This window comes from Pogona vitticeps, chromosome 6 (genome assembly GCF_051106095.1).
Source record: "Pogona vitticeps strain Pit_001003342236 chromosome 6, PviZW2.1, whole genome shotgun sequence".
Lineage (NCBI taxonomy): Eukaryota > Metazoa > Chordata > Lepidosauria > Squamata > Agamidae > Pogona > Pogona vitticeps.
In genome coordinates, this window is record NC_135788.1 from 41268296 (window position 1) to 41290801 (window position 22506).

At 40.7% G+C, this 22506-nt stretch overlaps 1 protein-coding gene across 16 annotated transcripts in view; it reads right to left on the reverse strand.

Moving 5' to 3' along the window:
- The window catches only part of ZNF385D (zinc finger protein 385D), a 528097-nt gene that overhangs the window by 108611 nt on the left and 396980 nt on the right, over nucleotides 1-22506 (reverse strand). For 15 of the 16 annotated variants that reach the window (XM_078377266.1, XM_073003387.2, XM_078377270.1 and 12 more), the window contains one exon: nucleotides 18628-18738. The exons of the other annotated variant lie outside the window; for it this stretch is intronic. In XM_078377266.1, the coding sequence (XP_078233392.1) occupies nucleotides 18628-18738 (111 nt within the window). The remainder of the gene's footprint in view (nucleotides 1-18627; nucleotides 18739-22506) is intronic. 16 annotated transcript variants of the gene reach the window in all.

The following is a 22506-nucleotide window of genomic DNA, read 5'->3' on the forward strand; positions in this document are numbered from 1 at the left end:
TGCTGGGGTCCTCCTTCTCCAGTGGAGCTCCAGTATGGGCAGGAGCTTGGGCTGCCCTTCCCCACCTCCTCCAGCAACCAACCACTCTGACAAAGAGGCTGGACGGGGATTCTCCTCGCACAGCTCATGAGTAGTCAGCTGCTGGAGGAGACAAGGAAGAGCAGTCCAAACTCAGAAGAGCCGCCAAAGGAGGACCCTTGTAGCGCATAGCAGATGGTGAGTGGGCCAGCCATCCTGGGTGGGTGAGGGGAGGGTCTGTGCGGCACCACTGACAGATTCATACAGCACAACATGACTTAACTTGTGCTCATCTGTAGCCTGCCCTGAATATCTTTAAAATGGGAAAGACTCATGGAGTGGCTGAAATGGTCCTACAGATTGCCTGAACCCTTGTTTTATAGGGCTTACAGGCCTTGCGCCTAGAAAAAGTCTATTAGCTACTAAAGTAGCTGTAACAAGAAATTTTGGTTCTCTCTAATAATCTCTGGTTATCAGTCTAGCCACAAAACCTTGGATGTAGTGAAGTTCTGAACGCTTTCCAAAGGCAGCCCCACATAAAATGCATTATAGTAATCCAGACAAAAAGTAACTAACATATGTGTCACCATGGGCAGATCAGATATTTCCAAGCATAGGCAGAACAGTATTTTTAACTGTGCAAACACATTCCTGGCCACTGCCAAGATCTGGACATCTAGGCTCAGAGATGAATCTAGCAGCACATCCAATTTGCAAACCTGAATTTTGAAAGGAACTCTAATCCCATCTAGCCCAAATTGAATTTCTATTCTCCTGTCTACCTTTCACCTGACAAGCAGTACTTCTGTCTTGTTTGGATTGCCCTCATTTAATCCATTAGTGCAACCAAGCACTGGTTCAGAGAAGGAAACCTTCCTTGGATTTAGATAGAAAAGAGAGATAGAATTGGTTGTCACCAGCATGTTCATCCACTACTCATTGCTCCTTAGTCACTCCTCATTAGTCTCCCCCTTTCCTTCTTCACCATAATGCTAAATAAAATGTAGCTGAGCGTGGGTCTAAATTACAGGTGTAAAAATGGCAGGTCAGATCATTATGCACATTTAGAAGCTCCTATGTGTTTCTGACAGTGCCAAACGTAATATGAACATTCAAATGTAGCCTTCAGGCTGTCCTGTTTTCAGGCAGGCAAGTTCCAGCAGCAAGGGCTTAAATTTAAGCCAGGAAAGCTACACACTCAAAGCTAACAAAGAAGTCAGGGGAGGATCATCCAGAGTTGATTACAATAAACAAAGCCAAGGTCAAAACAGAGAAATTCCTACAGGATAAGTCAACAAGCCAGGACTGGGTAGTCAAAGTCATGTGTTAGTCCAAGGTCAAAAGTCAGCAAAGCAAAGACATTAGGGATTCAGAGATTCCAGGAGTGCAAAGTCTCAAGGATCACTAGGAGTAGACATTTTGTCTTTAGAAGGTTCAGATCAAATGTTCAGATCAAATGTTTTTATGCAGCAATTGTCGTCTTTGCCTAAGCCCAGCTCCAGCAACTCAGAGGGTTCTAGACACAGTCCTCTTCTCAAGAAGTTCCCTTACTCCCAAGGAATCTTATTCTGTAGCCAGTTACATCTTCTAGGCAGGAGAGTTCTGCTCTACCTCTTTAGAACCACCAGTCCTGGGGAGTTGTGCTGCAGATGATTATGGGTCCTCTGTCATTCCAGCTATACCTCTACCAATTTGCATAGGAAGGCTGCTTTCTGGATGTTTCAGATCCTTATCTGAGGCGGGCTACGCCAGCTGGGGCATATCACAGTCTCTTCCACTATCTCCAGCAGTGCTGGTGACCAGCAAAAGGGGAGAGATGAATCTCCAAGGTGCAACACAAGGATACATGAGCAATTGTGAAGGCATGGTCTCTTAAAACCAGTATCCTTCCCAAAGGTGTTTCTAGTACTGAACTAGCTGCGGAGCTTGACTCCAGAATAGTCCATGCCTTCCCCGAAATCATAGGATAGCCCATTAAATAACTAAGCACCAAGTCCCTGTTTCTTCCGCTCAACGATTTAACCTGAACATGAATAATTAAGTGGCACTTTAGGCAAATCAAAGCACATTCTTGAATAAGCTCCAAAAAAGTGATTTTTGCTCTATCCCTTGAGCAAAAATACTGTATTGTCTTTTAATTTATAATTCATGCAATAACAATTCCTCTGATATTTGCACAGAGAAATGAAACAGGTTGTAACCTAGGAGGACATTTGGACTCTGAATTCAAAAGATCCACATATAAATATAGGAATGACAACTGTGAAGGCGAGTGATAGGTACAACAGGGTACATTTGACAAAAGCTGTGAAGTGAATTTCCACAGAGAGATGATTTCCACTAGTCTCCAGGTATAATATTATATATGCTGATGAGCTGATCAACAATACTGAACTTCAAGCCAGCTGTAATCAAGAGTGATTGATGGTTAGGACAAAAAGAGTTGATTATCATGACAAGGCCACTGATGCAGAGAAAATAAGCAGTGCTGGGAAAAGGATAATTCCCATTCTCAGAATATCCCCAAAGGCTTCTTTGTATGCATAGAGAAGGGTATTTTATACTTACAACAAAGTGCTCTAACGCAAGTGATATATATTTATGCAGCCGCTGCTCACCCTCCCTACACTTAAATGTATATACAGCTAATAGTACAGGTTTTGTACATCATTTTGCTTAAAAGTTGTATTTCAAAAATCTAACCACTGTACAAGAGCGCAAGTCAATTCTACAAACGAACCTGCACGTTTCTTCTTGCAGAAGGAAATGTATTTCTGACAGCCAGAGGCAACTCATTTGAAACTGCCTCTTTGGATACCATCAAGAGAAGCAGCAAGTCCCTGCTGGCAGTTCTAGACCTTTAAATACTTCATTTTCAATTCAGATCAAACCAGAAGCTTAATCAGAAGCAACCTAACTCTGTCAATATTTTTTCAATGTGAATAAAGATCAAATTCAAAACAGGCATAGTTGATATGGGGCACTTAGTCCTGTGTCCCTAGAGAACTAGTAAGAAAAGATGAAGGCTAAGAATCTCAAACAACATTTCCAGTGCAGTGTAGTCAGTCATGCAGTATCAAGGACATAACATCTTAGAATTCAGAGTGAAATGTAGCCACAAGATACATAACCAAACTGTATTGTGGCCTTGCCCATCAAAATCTTGCAAAGCATTAACGTTCACATGCCTGCAATGTGGATCTAGTTATTTTTTTTTTCTGTGTCACCATAAACTATTCCCAAAAGTGTGCTGTGGCATAGAAGACGTACTCTCTCACACACATACACACAGAGAGACAGACCTATGAGTACAACAGAATATCTCCCTCATGTCCCTCACAGCAACCGCAAGGAAGAGTTCACAGCTGAAGGGGGCTTTCCCAGCCCCACAGAGAAGGTACATGGGCTGCATCACAGATTCAGTGGAGACAGTTTGCTGGATCTGCAAGGGGAAAACATGCACTGCATCCTAATGGCTAAGTACCTACAGTAGATTTTATGAAGATGTATCCTAAAGATGCTCTTTATTCCTATGCATCCACCATAACCCTCTGCTAAAAAATCTGAGATGCCTTTAAGTGAAGACATAGGATGCTGCACCTTTCTTGTTTCAGATCACATGAGATTATAGTGCAGATGTGTCTATGTTGCTGTTCCCCAACTGAGGGTATGGCTATACTAGCAACAGGAGCGAGCTGGTATGGGCCACTTGGGAACTATTCCTGATGCACTGCATCAGTTAGAAAACATTTCTTTTTCTTTTCCTTTTCTTAAAGGGCTTGTCAAGAAATTACCTGTAGCCAAACCACCACTGTGGATTTGCCTGTGACCGATTTCCTGACTGGCCTTTTAAGAGGCAAAGAAAACGGTTTTTTTATATAACTGACGTAGCACATCAGTGATAGTCTACATGCAATTAATTTTTTTCCACTTCCCCTGCTCTGTGCTGAGCAGAGGGAGTAATTAATTTGCCAAAACCACTTCATAATATCAGCAAATTGAAAGAGGAAGGCTTGCTTTGGATTGCTTCCACCAATCACATTCTGGAATCGATCTTAACGAGAGTGATCCTACTTGCACCAGAACAGTAGATGTTCCTTGAAAGGGGCCAGAAAGGTGCAGGTAGGAAAGCTCCGGAGGCAGGCTGATGCACTGCCTGTCTGACAAACATCTTTAAGAGAGCACCAGCCTGTCCCTGCAGCACATCAAACAGCATTATAAACTGTCAATGAGTAATGTTATAAAGAGCACAGGGGGTATCACCCATGCCAGTAAAATTCCTAGTATGAGGAAATAACAGTAAATGCTCTGTTTAGATAAATCTTTTATCATAATTGTAATCCCAACAAGGAGCACACATTTCAGTCTTACTGCAACCTCTCTTCACTTGGTTAAAACCTGAAATTGCAACTCTATTCTTCCATACCACCAATGAATTAGATTAACAATTTTGGAGTACTTTTCCAGTGATATTGTCAATCATTAAGATTGACCTATCATTAGCAGAAGAAATCCAATGAACTAAAGTCAACAAAAAGAAGAACATGAGAATGTTAACACTATTAATTCTAAGGGTGTCCTATTGTACAATCTCTCACACGAAATTCAGACAAGATTCAATGGTTATCTTTTCAATATTTGAAATGCACCAGGATCTCAACTGAAGTGACAACAAAATTACAGTACCAAGTAGTCATGATCTGCAGTTGACATGCATAAGAGACAATTCAACATATATACACTAGGTGTATATTATATCTAACTCTGCACTGAATTATAGGGAAAGGTAAAGGTTCCCCCGACATTTAGTCCAGCCGTGTCCAACTCTAGGGTGTGGTACTCATCCCTGTTTCCAAGCCATAGATCCAGCGTTTGTCCGAAGACAGTTTCCATGGTCATGTGGCTAGCGCGACTAGACACAGAACGCCATTACCTTCCCACTGAGGTGGTACCTATTTATCTACTTGCATTTGCATGCTTTCGAACTGCTAGGTTGGCAGGAGCTGGGACAAGCGATGTGAGCTCACTCTGTCGCGTGGATTCGATCTTATGACTGCTGGTCTTCTGACTCTGCAGCACAGAGGCTTCTGTGGTTTAACCTGCAGCACCCCCACGTCCCACATGCACCAAGTTATACTTCCTTATAAAACATAAAAGGATGCTACATAAAATATGCAGAAGATCTACACTAGCTAATTATTGTGTCCCAAGTGTTTGCCTAGCACATTTCAGAGTCAAATGGGAAAAGGCAGTTACAGAAAAGGTATAGATGTCAGGCCAGGGAGTCTGACTGCTGGACATCTTACTAAGAACCCTACAGAACTTTATAGACCTCTAGGGAAAATCAGAAGCTTGTGTTCATCACAGCTAGCATTTATCCTATTTAGGATTAATTCCCGAATGAAATAAGACAATCATTTCCAATCATAATAAAATTCATCTGGATTTCAAGGTATAAGCCATTTCATTGTTGCAATAATCCCAGGCAATATCAGGTTGTTTAATTGTGCAAGTTTTATTTCTCTACAATGCTCCTATGTTCCATATACACATATAAATACTTCAAAGTTGTTGAAGTTGCTATGGGAACTGAAGGCATAAATGCTTAAAAAATATGAAATGTAAACTTAACTTGCAGGTGAACTTTTAAATCAGAATTCAATCCAAAATACAGGAGCATTAAAAAGTACAATAAAATATCAAAAAGAATGTTTCAAACACTTGCTAAAAATGCAAGAGCTTATAGACTAAAAAGGCACAATCAAAAAATAGAAAATGCATCTCCCAAAATATCAAAGTTATAAAAGTGAGAAAATATACTGTAAAACATTTCTTAGCCACTAAAGCATATTACTGACCACACATGAAAACATTTTAAGTGCTCATCCAGCCAAATCAGTTTGAATCTATGGAAGAAAATCTGTTGTCCTTATTTGCTGCTACAGTTTTTTTGCTACATGATGCTTGACACTCTCTGCTATTCATGTTGTTGGTATTTGATGTGTGTGTGTGGCAGGGTGTATTTATCTTTCTCTCAGATGTTTACATTTCCCTTCAAACTATATTAAAAATGACTTTTGCCAAACTTGAATGCTACATGGACTAGATCCACAGTCAGAAAATTTATGATAGAAATTTCTATAGCTTTTACAATTCCTGTAAATACAGTTCTGATAAATCAGAATCTGCCAAACGGCCACCATAAGAATAAGCACTATTATTTTGACTAACACTTACAGAGCCAGCAGATTACAGTGGGTGAAAAATACAGGATCTTGTAAAATTAAGTAGAGCAGATCACAGGATCTGCAAACACCAACTACCAGTCATATTAATGTTTCACATATTTCAAAACAATTATTTCAATACACTTTCAGTTCTCTCCTTTGTTTCCATCCACAGTTTAACTGTCAGGCATAGCAATGTTATTATATAGTGACTTTGCTCTCATTGCCTAGAAAGCAGGCTAATTATTTCATAGTGACTTTTAGTAAAACATTGCTCAAAGTTCATTTTTCCAATACAGTGTACACTTTTAGGATTGCATTTTCTACACTCCCTTAATTATTTTAGCACTCTAAAAATCCAAAATTCAATATCTTGACATAGTATATATATAAAAAATTATTGTTCTCAGCACTCTCCAGCCAGCATAGCTACTTACTATGGTGCCAGAGGTATTCTGGGAGTTCAGTCCAAACAACATAAAGTTTGTTCTGTGTGTTTAAGGTATAAACCTCAAATCTCATTGCCACATGCCACATAGGCACGTCATCAGAATTCATTCTGAGAATCGTCCACTCTGCAATGTCTAGTGTAGAATTGGTTTACAAAGTAACACGACAATCTGGCACACAGAATATTTAATCCTCTTGATGTCAGTTACTGTATATTTATCAGCCTTTGCCCTCCCAACCCTGGAATAAAGACGCAAGACAATGATATGGGTTAAATACGGGCCACAGTTTATTGATATAAATCCAAGTTCGAAATTTGCCATCCTTTGGCAAAAAGAGGGCCCTGCTGTAGTGCGGAAACAGGAAAATGGCAGGGGTATCAAAATACCCCTTGATCAAGAAATGGGCGAGTCCCCGGCCCCAAGTTCCAGCAGTCTAAAAGACAACAGGAACCCGGCCAGCCACTAATAAACACCCCAAGACCTCAAGTCATCTTTAGTTGATGACTGTTGGTCCAGAAGTGGCCCAGCGCATCTTCCCCCCACAGACACTGTAATCACATGATCCACAGTGCTGGGAGGTCGGATGCGGTGTTGACTTATCTGAAATTACATTGGGACACACCGAAAATACCTGTTATTTCCACACTACCCACCACAGCATAGGGACTATCCATGCTATGTCTCATGCTCGCCACTGAGCCTTTTGAGCTCAACAAGAAGCCCTGCTTTGATTTCTTCCAAAAAGACATCCACACCTGCATCTGAAAGGTGGACACCGTCACTCCTGAACAATTCAGGTTTCTCCACTTGGATCCTGTGGTGACCTATCACTGATCCAGGGCTGCTGCAGATGCCTCTGCAGACTTCTGTTAACGCCCCGCCAGGCCTTGTTAACACTGCCAATCCTCTCAAAACCTCACCAGGCTAACCGAGGAATAATTGTGGACCATAAAATCCACATCACAGGATACCTGGCATTCAAACACTTACGGTCGTGCATAATGTCCAGGATCAATGCCTTACCAGAAACTCTAGGCAAGTCATTGCCTCCAAGGTGAACTACCAGCATGTCTATCAGAAAGGAGGACACAGTTTTTTTCTGAAAATTCAGGCCTCTCCATTTTGGATCCTTTGGTGAGCTGGCCATTGTAGTATGCAGAACTGGACATTGCAGCTAGCTCTGCATACTTCACAGTTAGCACCCTGCAGGGCCGTGTTAACATCACCCATATTCCTGGCACCTCACCAGGCTAACAGGAAATGACCATGGATCACACGATTGTCATGAGTTCAGCCGAAGAAGATCTGGAATCTGAGGGGTTAATTACAGCTGAAGAAAATGCTACGCAATTAGAAGTACAGACAGCTGAATCACCACCAGATTCTCCTCCCTCAGTAGCCAGGGTGAGGGCTAAGCTTCGGCAAAGACTCATGACATGAAGGGCAGAGGATTGCATGAATGCTTCCCATAGGAACATCAGGTTGACCAGCCCTGAATTTTAGCAGGATGAAGTGTTTAGATGACTGCTACTGCTATAAAATGTGCACCCAGAGGCTTGGAAGTTTGTGGAATCAACAAGTCAACACTCTGGCTCACATCCACGCTCCTGCTTACTTTGGACCTTGTTCTCTGGACTCTTGACTTTGGACTCTCACTGCTGACTACAGTTTGTGTTTTGGCTTTGGCATTTTGGTATCTGCTTTGCATCTTCTGGACTTCTGATATTGGACTGGTTTATTGGACTTTGGCCTGTTGAAACCCCCTGGGAACATGACAATGATCTGCACCTTGGTGTGAGGGGGGGAAAGCCCTTTAGGTACCCCTGGCTGTTCCCCCCTCCCCTTTGCAAGTCTCGAGAGACTGAGGCAGTCTCACTCTGTCCTGGGTGGAGAGCAAATGGCCGGTCACACGGCCCAAAGTCCAGGGACTTGGCAGCGACCATTTTTGTAGTTATGGACATATGTATCAATTTATTATATATCACAAGCTGAGCACAGAACTCCTGATTAAATATACAAAATGTTGGTTGCTTAAGTACTGAATTGAAAGTCCTCTCCTGTACTTTATTGACCCATTAATAGGCCTCCCATAGTGAGTCTGTGGGAATGTTTTGGTGATTCACAGTGCCAAAAGAATTCTGCAGACAGGGGACATTCAACTAAGCTTCACTAATGTCTGTTGGGGAGAAGTTCCCCTTTTTTGCCCCTCAAAATTGTCTTCTATCATGAGCAATGTTATGAACAAAAATGGTGGCTGGAAGCCAAACACAAGCCAGGGGACCATCCTTGCCTTCCTGCTCTGAAATCTGAGCAGCAGTTCCCTGAAACTGAAAGCAGAAAAATGGTTCCATTTCCCTTGCCATGAACTCCTGCCACCCTCACCCCAATCTGGTCAAAAGTTCTCATTTGAGATCATTTGGCTTGGTTCACAAGGTCAACAAAGTTGAAGTAATCAGATCGTTTTCACAGTTCAACATTAGGGCCATCTAGTTACAGTACATACTGTGATTTCTGGTACTATTACTAGCTTTTAAAATTAGGTTTTAGGGAAGAGATGGTAAAAGGTTCAAACTGTGCAACACATGCCTATAAAACACAAGGCATCATATTTCCAACTGTACAAGAATGTTTTCATATTAGTCACACACATTATATGAAGAGAAGGAATTTTCCTGGTATTTGATTAGACTTCCCACTGCTAAAGTTCAAGAGGTGAGCAAATCCAGAGTGCCAGATAGACTGGGTTTGGGGCCGCTGTCCTTCATTTGGTCCAGAATTTACATAATTCTACCCAGACAGGAAGAGTGTGCAATTATTGTTAACCAGACTTTTCACCTTACCTTCACCTAGCCGGTCGTTGCTCCTGCCTCTGAGTTGCACCCCTTCCCTTTCACTTTTCTCCTCCTCAAGACAACCTCCTCTTCATGTTGATTTCCTCCACTTCACTAATGCCATTTGGTTTCTTCCTTTTTTGAAAAGAGACTCCTGTTCCACCTCCTCTTTCTTGTCTACACTTGAACCAGTTCATGCTGGAGTGTTTCTTTTTCTCTCCTCCTTCTCATTTTTTTTTCCTTTTTAAAAAGCATCTCATTTCCATTTCATTTAATGTTATATTTATTTATTTATTTAACTTATATGCCACCCACTCTACCCAAAGGTCTCTGGATGGCTTACATCAATTAAAATACAGTAAAAAAGATAAAACAATTAAAATACAATTAAAATATATACTCTAAAAATTGCCATCAGGACCCACAGTTAATATCATTTCAATTAAAAACCTTCTGGAACTGGATGCACTTTGAATTGGGCCTGGGCAGAAACTGGTAGCCAATGTAATTTAAACAGAATCGGCCTAATGTGTTCCCTAGCGGCTCCACCACACACCAGCTCCACAGCTCGATTCTGGACCAGTTGCAGTCACTGGACCATCTCCAAAGGCAGCCCCACATACATAGCATTGCAGTAATCTATACAGGATGTTGCCAGTGCATGCATAACTGTCATCAGACTCTGTTAGTCCAGGTAGGGTTGTAGCTGGTGTAATTTCCGCAGCTGAAGGAAAGTGCCCCTGGCCACCAAGTCCATCTGGGCTTCCAGAGTTAAACTGGGGTCCAGGAGCACCCCCAGGCTGCTGACCCTGTCCCTTAGAGGGAGTGCAACCTCATTCAGGACAGGGAAATGCCCCTCTAGTATGTCTGGCAAAGCACCAACTAACAGCACTTCCGTCTTGTCTGGATTGAGTTTCAATTTATTAACCCTCATCCAGTCCATTATCAGGTCCAGACACGAGTTCAGCACAGAATCCGCCTCACCTGGATTGGTGGGAAATGAGAGATAGAGCTGAGCATCATCAGCATATTGCTGACTCCTCAGCCCAAATCTCCTGATGACCTCCCCCAGCATTTCCATGTAGATGTTAAACAGCATGGTGGACGGTATCAAGCCCTGAGGAACCCCATGACATAAATGCCATGGAGCATTTAATTTTTTTTAATTAATGTGCCTAGCTTAACATTTTAATAAAAATAAAACATTTTTAAAAGCTTCTCATTTCACCTTCGTTGCTTTCTGTGAGTTTCTTACTGTGCCTGGGACAGCTTGGTGTCCACTGCCTTTCCTGAGGTAGGAGTCCCAGTTTGAAGGGGATAGCAATAAAAGCTCCACAAGAAAAAGAATCGGGAAGGGAAGGGAGAAGAAGGAGAGATTTTTAAGAATTTGGAATTATGTGTTGGAGTCTTGTTTACAGCCTCATATGCTGGTGCTATTTTATGTTTCTGGAAGGGACTTTTCTGAGCTGAGGTGATTGTATTTCTGTCTAGTACTAACCAGCCTTTTCTTCCAGCCTTTAAATTCAAAGAGAGCCCCGCCTCACTGCTAAGTATTCTTTTTCTTTTCTTTAATCTGTTGGAGGTGGTTGTCTGCTGTTGATCTTTTCAGTTGGGTTGTTAGAATGTGTGCAGTAAAGAAAGCAGTATACATGGGGGCCTATGGAGAACTTGCAGCTATTCTCCTCTGTGAGTCTCTACTTCTACTGCATAGCAAAAATTTTTTTTACAGAAATGCAAAACTCTGTAACATGATGAACATTAGAAGAGGAAGCAGTGTCATATGAATCTCCTTTCTCTCCCTCAGACCTCTAAAATGTCATAGGTAAGGGAAGGTAAAGCATGCTATCAGATGAAATTTGGCAGCAGGGTACGATGTTTGTCAATTCATGAAATTCATGAACTCAGAGAAAAGAAGCATAACTTAATGTTGTTTTGTGTCATCATGACACTTCTGACATATAGTATATTCAGTTAAACAGTATTTTGAAAGTATGTGAAATGTTCAAGGCGTGGTTTATGATCAAACAAGTTACAGCATAAACCAACAACTAAATATTAAAACATGAAAAGCCCTGTGTAAAGAAAAATGCTTTCACCTGGTACCAGAAACAGAGATAGCACCAGATGCATGTCCCTAGAGATGGGAATTGATAGTCATTCTATTTTGCCATGGGCTTTTTAGTGATGGTATTTCATATGCTGCTGTTTGTGTATCGCTGCAGTGTATAGCTGATGCACCTTTATTGTTTATTATGTTTAATTCCACTGCCTTGGGTCTTTCAATTCTGCTGGTATCAATATCTAGACATTCAGACATGGCCACTAGCCATACTACCTGTGGAATTCTGAGAACTATAAATTATTAACCCTTTTCTAATATGCTGTATGCCTTCCTGTTTGAAAGAGACTATTGTTCAGTACATTCAAAGAGATCTAACCTGGCAATAGACAATTTAAATAATTGCAGGCCTGTCACAAACATTCCATTTATGCGTAAGTTGATCTAAAGGCTGATGTGGAGCAGCTGCAAAAATTTTTGCAGGACATGGACTGCCTGGATCCACTCCAGTTGGGATTTTGGCTGTGTCATGGTACAGAAACAGCACTAGTTGTGCTGCATGAGTAGGTAGGCTGATAGGGGAGGTACAACACTTTTGGTTCTCTTGGATCTCCCAGTGGCTTTTGATACTGTTAACCACAGTATCTTCCTGGACAGCCTCTCGGGTTTAAGGACCAGAGGGCTGGCAGTTCACTGGTTCTAGTCCTTTGTGGACAGCTGAGTCCCGAGAGTTCAGTTTGGGGAGGTCGTCTTGAAATTATGGGTCTAGCATTATGGGGTCAGTTGTACAAACAAAAATCAACCCCAATATACTTTGATTTGCATTCCTGCCTTGAGCAGGGGTTAGGACTCAATGGCCTTATACATCCCCTCCAACTCCATTACTCTATGCTTCTATGCTTTTATTACAGTTAGGGTTGCCAGATCTTAGGGCACTCTTAGATGTCTTAGGGGAAAATCTAGGGGAATTGATGTACTTCTTTGGGCTTCCAGAAAACAAATGTCAGGGTAGGCAGCCCTGAAGGAAAAGAAAGCTTTATTCCTGGACCTGAGGTGGCTTTAAAGCAGGGTTGGGCAAAATGCGGCCCTCCAGATGTTGCTGAACTGCAATTCCCAGATGTTGGGATGTGCAGTTCAGGAACATCTGGAGGGCCGCACTTTGCCCAGGTTTGCTTTAAAGCCTGGGCAGCAATTTTCATGTATTCTCAGCTGATTCCAAGGCTCAGTGACTCAGCATGAAGGGGTCTGCACGAGTGTTGCACCTGCACCACATAGCACACCAACACACTTGGCCACCCTACTAATAATATACACAACCAAGTTCTCTCTAGCAGGAGAGGCCATGGCTTGCTCTCCCGCCTCAGTTCTAGAAAGAACCTCATGGCAAAGAGTCTACGGGCCTTCTAAACACAAGGAAAGTCCCTGAAGCACCTGATGCTGTGACTCTAAAACCAGCTGAACATACAGAAGAAATACCATCACAAAACTTTGCTGTTTAACCTGACTCGTTTGCATCTTTCTAAGGCTGATAATAACTGCACCTGTGCCCATACTGCAAGAATATTGTAACTGCATATTACATTCTGACTAGAATTCCAACCCTACGGCTGAAGCAAGCTGGACCCTGGGGAAATGAGCCTTCCTTGCACTTGTTTACTCAGCATTCTTGCTTGTATCATCTTAGGCTATTTGCTTGGGGAATATATATCTGCAGTGCACCTGCTCTTTGTTTACAGTTCAATACAGATCTGGATGGTTATTGGCTGATCTCTGAGAGTCTGAGGGGCGACAGGAACCTACCTTTGTACTGGACACTAGCCTAAAGGGACTGGGTGTTCTGCCAACTCCATGGTTCTGAAAAAAAAGTCATGCAGGCTCAAAGCTGGCTACATCATAATCCTGATTCTCATACTGGAAATGAAACAGACAGTTTCTGAATTTGTTGCACAGCATAATGTTTTTCCCCTCTGGCAAAGCTTTGAGATAGCATGCACATTTATTTTACTGTTAAGCACCAAAGGCCCAGAAGGGACTGGATTGAGAATTCAGTCAAATATGATGTTTTTACCTCTTAGACAAGACGTTAGTGCTTAAAATTGGTCAACACAAAGAAATAGAAGAAATATAATAACACTGCTAATTTTTACCAGCATGAACAAAGTTACTATTTCACTACTTACTTCTTTTCCCTTGTGAAAGAGAAAAAAAAACGGACCTATAATTGCTATGAAATTAATTCTAGTGATTTTTGATTTCTGCAAAAATCTTTTTTTCTTTTGGAAGGATAACTGTGAGATCTTAGGACTAGATGAAATATTGTCCACTAAATGGAAATCTATTTCAAAAAGAAATGGGAAATCAGAAATGTGGTTTTATTAAAAACATTTTCATAAACTTAGTTATTCCCAAGTATCCTATCCTATCTCTATATATTTTTTAAAAAGAGGCCCCATCTGTATACAGAACAATCTTTATTTTATAAAGAGGGGTTTTGTATCCATGTAACATCTTACACTACTTACAGTTGTAAAGCTGTTTGCTATGTTTCAACATTCCAAATAAATAGCTTATAAAAAGGTTTGAATTAGAAGCAGGGGTGAGGTACAATACAATAATTGTAACTGATAGATAAAAACAGCATGAAATAAAAAATGTTTCCTGATAATTTCAAATTCCTCAAGTTTCTGTGTGCAAATCATATCTATAGCCATCAATATTTTGCCAGCTCCTGTATATTGCCATTGTGCTGAAATGATGGCTGTCTAAATGGCATATGATGAATCTCACATGCAGTTTCATGAGTGATCACTGCCTTAAAGAATCTAACACTTGGTTTTCAAACAAGCCTGCATCTCATGATCCCAATCTACATATTATTTCCATCAATTTTCCAATCTCTGATGACAGAATTCTCTGATGACAGAAAAAACAAACTATGATCTGACATCCCCCACCTCTACCCATGCATGTTTTAAAAGTATTCTGTTAGAGGAACCTTATGTCATGTGTCTCCAGGTCAGCTGTAGCAATATGAAAACATATAGTTCACTGTAGCTACATCTCAGTAAGTCTTGTATGGAAACACCCATGGCATGGGTGGAGAGAGGGTCTGCTGCTTATCTGTCGCTTAGGGTGAAACAGATAAAATACATTTGAGCTTCACTGATATATTGGCTGAAATCCTGTTTGTAAGGGAAATGACATAATCAGCCAGGATGATATTCTGGAAGTGAAACATTTGCTCTTCTTATCCCAAAGCCTCCACAGGTTCCTAATGATGAACAAAGTTAAACAGTGCATGTAAAGGCAGGATGAAATGTTTAATTTCTGTTAAAAAATGCTCTCACCGATAACATCATCAACCTTGCACTGCAGAATACTGTAGATGCATACAAGGTTTTGGCTTCCCTGTTTTTACTAGTATCCGTCTGAATATACTCCTACTTTTGTGAAATGCCTCTAAAAGTTAGCATGTATGTAGGTATGTATATTATTCAGCTAATTGGAGGAGCGGGATAAATTTCTCAGAAATTTGGTAGGCACTTAATTTAAACGAGATAAATACACTGTCTCCTCTGCCTCTTTACGCCTTCTTTTTTTAAAATAACTTATACTGGCAACAAAATGTTTTATGGGCCAGAAGGCTCAGGCATATAGTTTTACATGCCATTGTTTGCAAGGATACTCCTGAATGAAAAAAGATACCCGGTCATGTTAACCTAGGTAAAGCTTTTTGTGTGTGAAAAAAGAAGAGACCATTCGGAACCTATCACAAGCCATCTTACTTCTGGAGATTGGGTTGGGGGGAATGTCCACCCACCTATAATCTTCACCCACTGCCAAGAAATGTCAAAAATGCTGGGTAAAAGAGTTTCTACCCTGTACCTAGAGTCCAGAAATACATTATCTGGTTGCAACATAGGGTTCTTCTTTGCTGGCTGTTTAGGAGTGGACTAGCGCGGATTAAATAGGGTTGCTTGGGTTCACGTGGAGTTGGTGCAATCATCACATCCAAATGACATACTGGAGTTCAAGTAACCTTATTTGTTCCAATATTGTGAAGGGATTTAACAAATTAGTCACTTTAGGATACTGGCATATTGAACTTTTCCTCTGTTCCTTGGTAGAAGGGCAGGGGAAGTGACATTTTTAAAGACTCTGGTAGACTATCACTGAAGCAACGCATCACTTAAAAAATAGAGGGGGGGGAATCCTTTGGTTTGTCTAAAGGCCAGTCAAGAAAATGCCCACAGCTCAATTAAGAGAAACCAAAGAAAATACTTTTTTTAAAAAATGATGCATTTAGCAATTTCTAAAAGTAAATTTCACTTTACGTCTCCTTCTCCTCTGCCAAGAAGCAGAGGAATTGTTCAATTTTTCCTAGTATCCTAAAATTGCTTGCTTATTAAGCCCCTTCAAGATATGGAAATTCCAATTGGAAAGACCCTTTAGAGCCAGGAAGACTCAGTTTTGTTCTATTCCCAGCAAACACAGGGGCTGGAAACAGACCAAAACAGAACAATACCACCTACACCAAAAACATAGAAGCTCCTGGTATGGCTCAGTAGTACTGCTCTGGGGATGGTTTCTCCCAACCTGTCACCACAGTGGACCAAACAGTGGTACAAATGTCCCTCTGATTGAACTCATATGCAATTTTGCCACTATCATGTCAGAAGTGCAGAATTCAAATTACTTGATAAAACCTTGAATGGTGAACAAAATTATATCAGGACTGGAAAGAAATCAGGCCAGAAGGACATGAGTGTCAAATTACCCCAGAGATTTCCATAAATGGGAAGACATTTGATATTAAATGGAAGCCAGGATAGTTTACGTCAGTGGTCCCCAACCTTTTCCCAATCGTGGACCCTTTGGGGTATGTGTGGCATGCTTGCACGGTGGTGTGTGGCACAATCACGCAGGGGGGCATGGCATGCTCGTAGGGGCTGAGCACACTTGCGTGCATGCTTGCAACATACTCATAGGGGGTTGCTCACGGGGGAGCAGGAGATCTGTGTCCGTGGCCCAGTCTTGCTTAGGCCGTGGACTGCTCCTGGGTTGCGGACTGGGGGTTGGGGACTCCTGGCTTACGTGCAAATATTCTGTTCTTTACTTCCATGTATTAAAATTATATTTATCAAACTATCTATATATTATACTAGCACTGTCTTTCTGCAAGATCTTCAGCTCATGTCTATAATGTTATATAACAGTATTGCCAGATGCTGACATCTCAGTTTTCCCTGTCAAAATATAGGTGCCATTTTGCAACTTAATGCCTAGAAATGGTGTGAACATGGTAATGATGGGGAAAATAATCCTCTGAAGTTCTGACACATACAGCCTTAGAAATATTCATTCACCCCACTTTGAGAAGTCAAGATTATGTCTTTGAATTATTCATACAACTGGATACACAGAAAATGTGTTGAAATGTTTTTTCAGACAAGCTGTCCCACAATGTTCTTGTGAACTTCAGTAAAGACTCTGAAGAGCTAATTCCATGTACAAGTTAAAGCCTCATCTCCAACCAACACAATACCCATATACCTGATTGTAAGATTCACATACAGACCACGGCATGTTTGATGGAAATCACGTACAAATTGGCTTAAGGCCAATTCCCAAAATATCCTCAAAATCTTTTGATAACTGGTGAATATTTACCAAAATTAAATTTTTGATTGAATAGCATAATTCATGTTTCTTTTCGGGTCTATCACTGGCTGAAATTAAATTACACTACAGCATATTATGCCTTTCCATTATTTCAGAAATACTCTTTAAAAAAAAAAAAAAAGAAGAGATGATTCCCTAATACACAAACAACTCTTTTTACATGGAAGGGCATATTCTGTTGTTGGCTCACATATTCATGAAGGTGAACTTTGGGCTTAATCCAACTTTTAATCTCAATAAATTTGCTTCACAGAAATGAATGGGTCCTGTTAATCACAATTTGATTTCAATGGTTCTACCTTTCTTGGGAGTACAATTAGATTTAAGCTCTATTTCTTCTAGAAGACTTAGAGGAAAATGTATTATGTAACCACAGGCCTCAATCTATTGTGGTGCTGAGCTGAGCAGCACCAATAGAATGGAATTTCCTTTACTTCCTGTCAAGTTGCAAACCTTCTGGAATAGGTTTCTGAGGTTTCATACAGAGTTGCCATGGGAAGGAGAGAGCCCCACCCCCGCCCACTTCTGGTGATTTCCTCTGTTTTACAGCAGAAGTCCAGTGCTGGATCCTGCCCATAATAACAACAGTAATAGCAAAAACAATACAATTTCACACTTCAGGATATTTAAAGTACTTCACTCTGATCGAGCAAAATAATAACCAAAAAGCTCACTGATTTACAAATCTGTTGTGGACTAGCAATCTGGATGGATTTTTGTTTGATGACTAGAAAGAGGAAGACTAAAATACTCCACTTGTCACCAACTTCCTTCTCCTGACATATTTTACACACACCAGTCTAGATTCAAACCTGCAGCAGTAGTAATGTGATACAAGACTGTATCATACACTGTAGGGGCAACCAAATGATTTAGCACCTAAAATTCTTCTCTTGGCATACTAGCTGTGCATCACAAGTTTGCTAATATAGACAGCATTCAAATAATAAAATTCATACACAACTACAGTCCAGGAAAAGTTATACAGTGTTCTTTTTTGTCATGTGAACTTGGTTCATGGTGAACAGATTCATGTCCCCAAACTACCATTACTTGTGATAAAACTGATACTGCCAGTAGAAATAGATCTCTGCTTCATGTAGGATTGAAGTTGCAACTTACTCAACCAATCAAGGCTTATAGATGAGTAAGGAACTATGGGTTCTACGCCTTGGAGAAATGAAGCCTCAGTTCTTCCAGCACACACATATATAGATTTTTTAAAAAATACATAGATAAATGTGAAGCTACCAATGAAATTGAGATAATAAAAAAAGAAAATTTTTCATCATGGGGATAAAACACAGATGTGATATCATGCATACATCTTTTAAAGAGGATATAAATGATCTACTTACATCTGAATTAAACCTTAACTGGCAAATGTTGCACGATATGATTTGTTTTCTCCTGTGAGGAAGAGGAACCCCAAAGGTATGATTTATTACAGCTTTTTGAATCGGGTCCATCTGAAACAAAAGGAGAAGAAATAAAAGTGTTTCTGTTCTCTTGGAAGTGTGCCAGTTCTTGTTAACAATGTTCAGCATATTCTATACACTACCAAAATAATATTTTAAACATCAAGAGCAATGTCTACAAATATGTAGAGAAGGAAGGGAAGAAAATGAATCATCATTTAGAAAGAAATATTGGGAACTAGCAAATTTAGTACCTCCGAAGGTTAGAATTTTGGAAAATCGCTGCACATTAAGTTGCTATATCCCAAGGCAGTATCCTCTTCACATTACTGTGTGTGCAGAGGGAATTATGGGAAGTGGTAGCAGCTATGTGGTGAGGTCTGGTCAAATAGCTGGTCGTGAGACCCATGGCTATATGGTTGCTACACTGAAGTTTTAGATTGGGCTCGCACAAATAGAAAGCAGATTTTTCTCCTCTTTAAAGCTAGTGTGTATTTATGTTTTAATCCTATACCCCTTTAGCAGCGACTAAACCTTTTTGAAGTCAGCAGGATTTACTTCTGAGAGGAGAAGCCAGAGGACTGAGCTGTCAGCTGTCAGCATCTCAACTGCAGAAAGGAAAATTTGCGCGGTAATGAATCTTCCCCTTTGCTGCCTTTTCCCCACTCCTTTGTTCCTGGATTTGTTCCTTGTTTGCGCAGATTTTGGCAGCTTCAGGAGACCCCACTGCCCTCTCCCTCTGCAGCTTCCACCACTAGAACTGCTTTCTGCCACTGAGAGTGTAGCAGATGCCAGTGAAGACCAGGCAAGAGACTGTTGAATGGTTTTGAATTGTGCCAAGATCTTGGAGGCTATTCACCAGTCTCATGACAAAGAAGGCAAGGGTTGAAGAAATATTTATTGTAAAGTAGTAGTCACCATTGGGCAACTGCAAGAACTCTTTTCAGAAAGAGGTAGCTGCATAGGTGGGAAAAGCATCACCATTTGCGCAAGCAGTAGTTGGGAGAGCATAGTGACACAATTGAAGGCCAGCCTCTGAGTTTAATTAAAATAATTGGGGTGGGAGGGAAATGCATTTATGGACATGCAAAAGCCAATAGTTTTCAAAAGACTTTTTTTCCTGTGGAAATTAACTGATAGGACTGATTTCCTGATAATGGGTCAACAACTGGCTGCATTTTTGGACTTTGTTGGTTAATGTGGTTGTAAAAATTGTGATGAGCATGTATAGTTCAATATTTACTGTTACACTGCCACTTTCTGGTAGACCTGAACTGAAACAGTCGGCTCCAATAAGCCACTTTCCCTCCCAACAGATGGCATGAATACCTTTGCACTGACCCTGGATTCCATTCTTTTCTTTTTTTAGTTTCACCAAAATCCCGCGTGTCGCTTAATCCTGAAATGGGGCAAAAGTGTTGCCAATTCTGCAGGAAACAGCCTGCGACCAGGATTTAATGAAAACACAGTGAAGCAAGGCCTACTTTTGCTAGCTCTAAAAATTGAATACATCATCATCTCCCTCAATATGTAACACATGAGTTAATTCACTTTTCTTTGTATGGAAAAAAAACACCCAAGGAAAAGCAGGTGCCCTTTGAGATCAAACACTATAAATACGACACTATAGATCATCTGTTATTATAGAATAGATGATGAGGCCAGGGACTGGCACTTTATCACAGGCATCAGAATCCTGCCTTTGGTTCCAAGAAATGTCATCCAGTATCCCCCTAGGATAAGCCACTGGATTCACCTAAGTCAATCCAAGCAGAACCCCACATGTCTATACTGGAAAGGAGCTACAATTACGCATTTTCCTACAGATTTGGGCTTTTACAGGCTATACAATCTGTCTCTAAATGTGAAGCTCATGATTTGTACATGTAGTTCTATATACAAAGAGTTTTGGTTGGTAGCCAAGGTGATTAAGAAAAGCTGGTTCACATGCAGAAATCTCAACTCTGCCAATTGCTCTTTGATGCAGCAAGTCAGAATTACTTTTCCAAATATAACCCCATAAATCCCAGTTAGGAATAAACTCAAGGCAGAAAAATGAGAGTCAGAACACAAGAATTATATTTGGCTGTAGCAGTTTTCCTTGAGTTTTCTTTAGGGACTTGCTGCAACCCCATAGCATTCTAAAAACATATTAGATAAGCTGCCCAAATGTTTCTTAGAGGAAAGGGAAACTGGCATGAGAATAACATACACATACACACATCACATCTGGAAGATGAGAAACAAAGACCACAAAGGGGGAAAAACCTGCTTGAACCATAGCAACAAGCTAAAATAAATGGACTATCAGGGCAGAGAAAGTGGAAGACTTAATCATTTATCAACATTTCCAAATCTGCATATATTTCAACTTTCCTTATGGCAACCACAATTGCCTAGTATCCCTAATAGACCAGGAATTCCACATGACTGAATGGAATTTCAAGCAGGCAAGTGAATGGGGGAGGAAGGAAGGGTCTGATTTGCTCCATTGTCCTTCATCAGCCTTAAAAAGCCATTTTTGTTGATTAGTCTGATAAAAGGCAGCAAGGGAGAAGATAACGAGGAGTCACATTCTCTCTTGCTTTTCCTTTTTTCTCCAATCTTTTTTGACTACAAGTCATTTTGGCTTGTATCTTCACCGTTAAACACCAAGAGGGGAAGAAGAAGAACTGTGTTTCCCTGAAAATAAGACAGGTTTTTGTTCCAAAAAATGCATTAGGGCTTATTTTCAGGGGATGTTTTATTTTCTTTTCATGTACAACAATCTACATTTATTCAAATACAGTCATGCCATGTTCTTCTGGTTGCTGCACCATGCTGGAGGGCTTAACTGGGGCATATTTTTGGGGTAGGGGTTATATTATATTGAAAAATCATACTAGGGCTTATTTTCAGGTTAGGTCTTATTTTTGGGGAAACAGGGTAGTAGTAGTAGTAGTAGTAGTAGTAGTAGTAGTAGTAGTAGTAGTAGTAGTAGTAGTAGTAGTAGTAGTAGTAGTAGTAGTAGTAGTAGTAGTAGTAGTAGAAGAAGAAGAAGAAGAAGAAGAAGAAGAGGGGTCAGGGAACTATTTTACCTTTTACCCCCCCCAAAAATTTATATATGCCAACATCACCCTCTTGATTTGAAAGGAAGGAAATCATACCTTATTTGATTTCAAAATATTATTGAATCTACACAGGCTGTGTACCGAACTAGCAGGATATATCATCAGTATCATTGGCTGCCAGGCTATAGTACTGAACTAGCAGGATTCACCAAATTTAATAAAGATGTGCACTATTTTTGCTGGAACACATTGCACTCCAGCCATGGGGTGGTATAGGGAGTAGTAAGGTGTCCAACGTGCCTAGCAATTTGCATTCAATTTTTGCTAGCTCGCAAAGGATTTAATCATAATCAATGGCTGCCAGAGTGGTGCTAGCAGTGACGTGCTTGCTAGAGACAGCCAACACCGGGGGGGGGGGCTTTTCCTACCACTTTAATCATTCTGTGTGTGGTGCGCAAAAAGGAACAAACCAGGCTAAAGGTCATGTCATCCACCCTGGTGCCACAGCCCAATATTAAAGGACCAGTGCGCTGTTTTTTTTTTATCAGCATCAATGGGAAACTCAGCAGTAGCCAGAGGATTGGAAAAGAATAATCTACATCCAAATCCCAAAGAAGGGCAGTGCCAAAGAATGCTCCAAGTACCGTACAATTGCACTCATTTCACACCCTAGCATGGTTATGCGCAAAATCCTACAAGGTAGGCTTATGCAGTATGTGAACTGAGAACTTCCAGAAATACAAGCTGGATTTTGAAGGGGCAGAGGAAC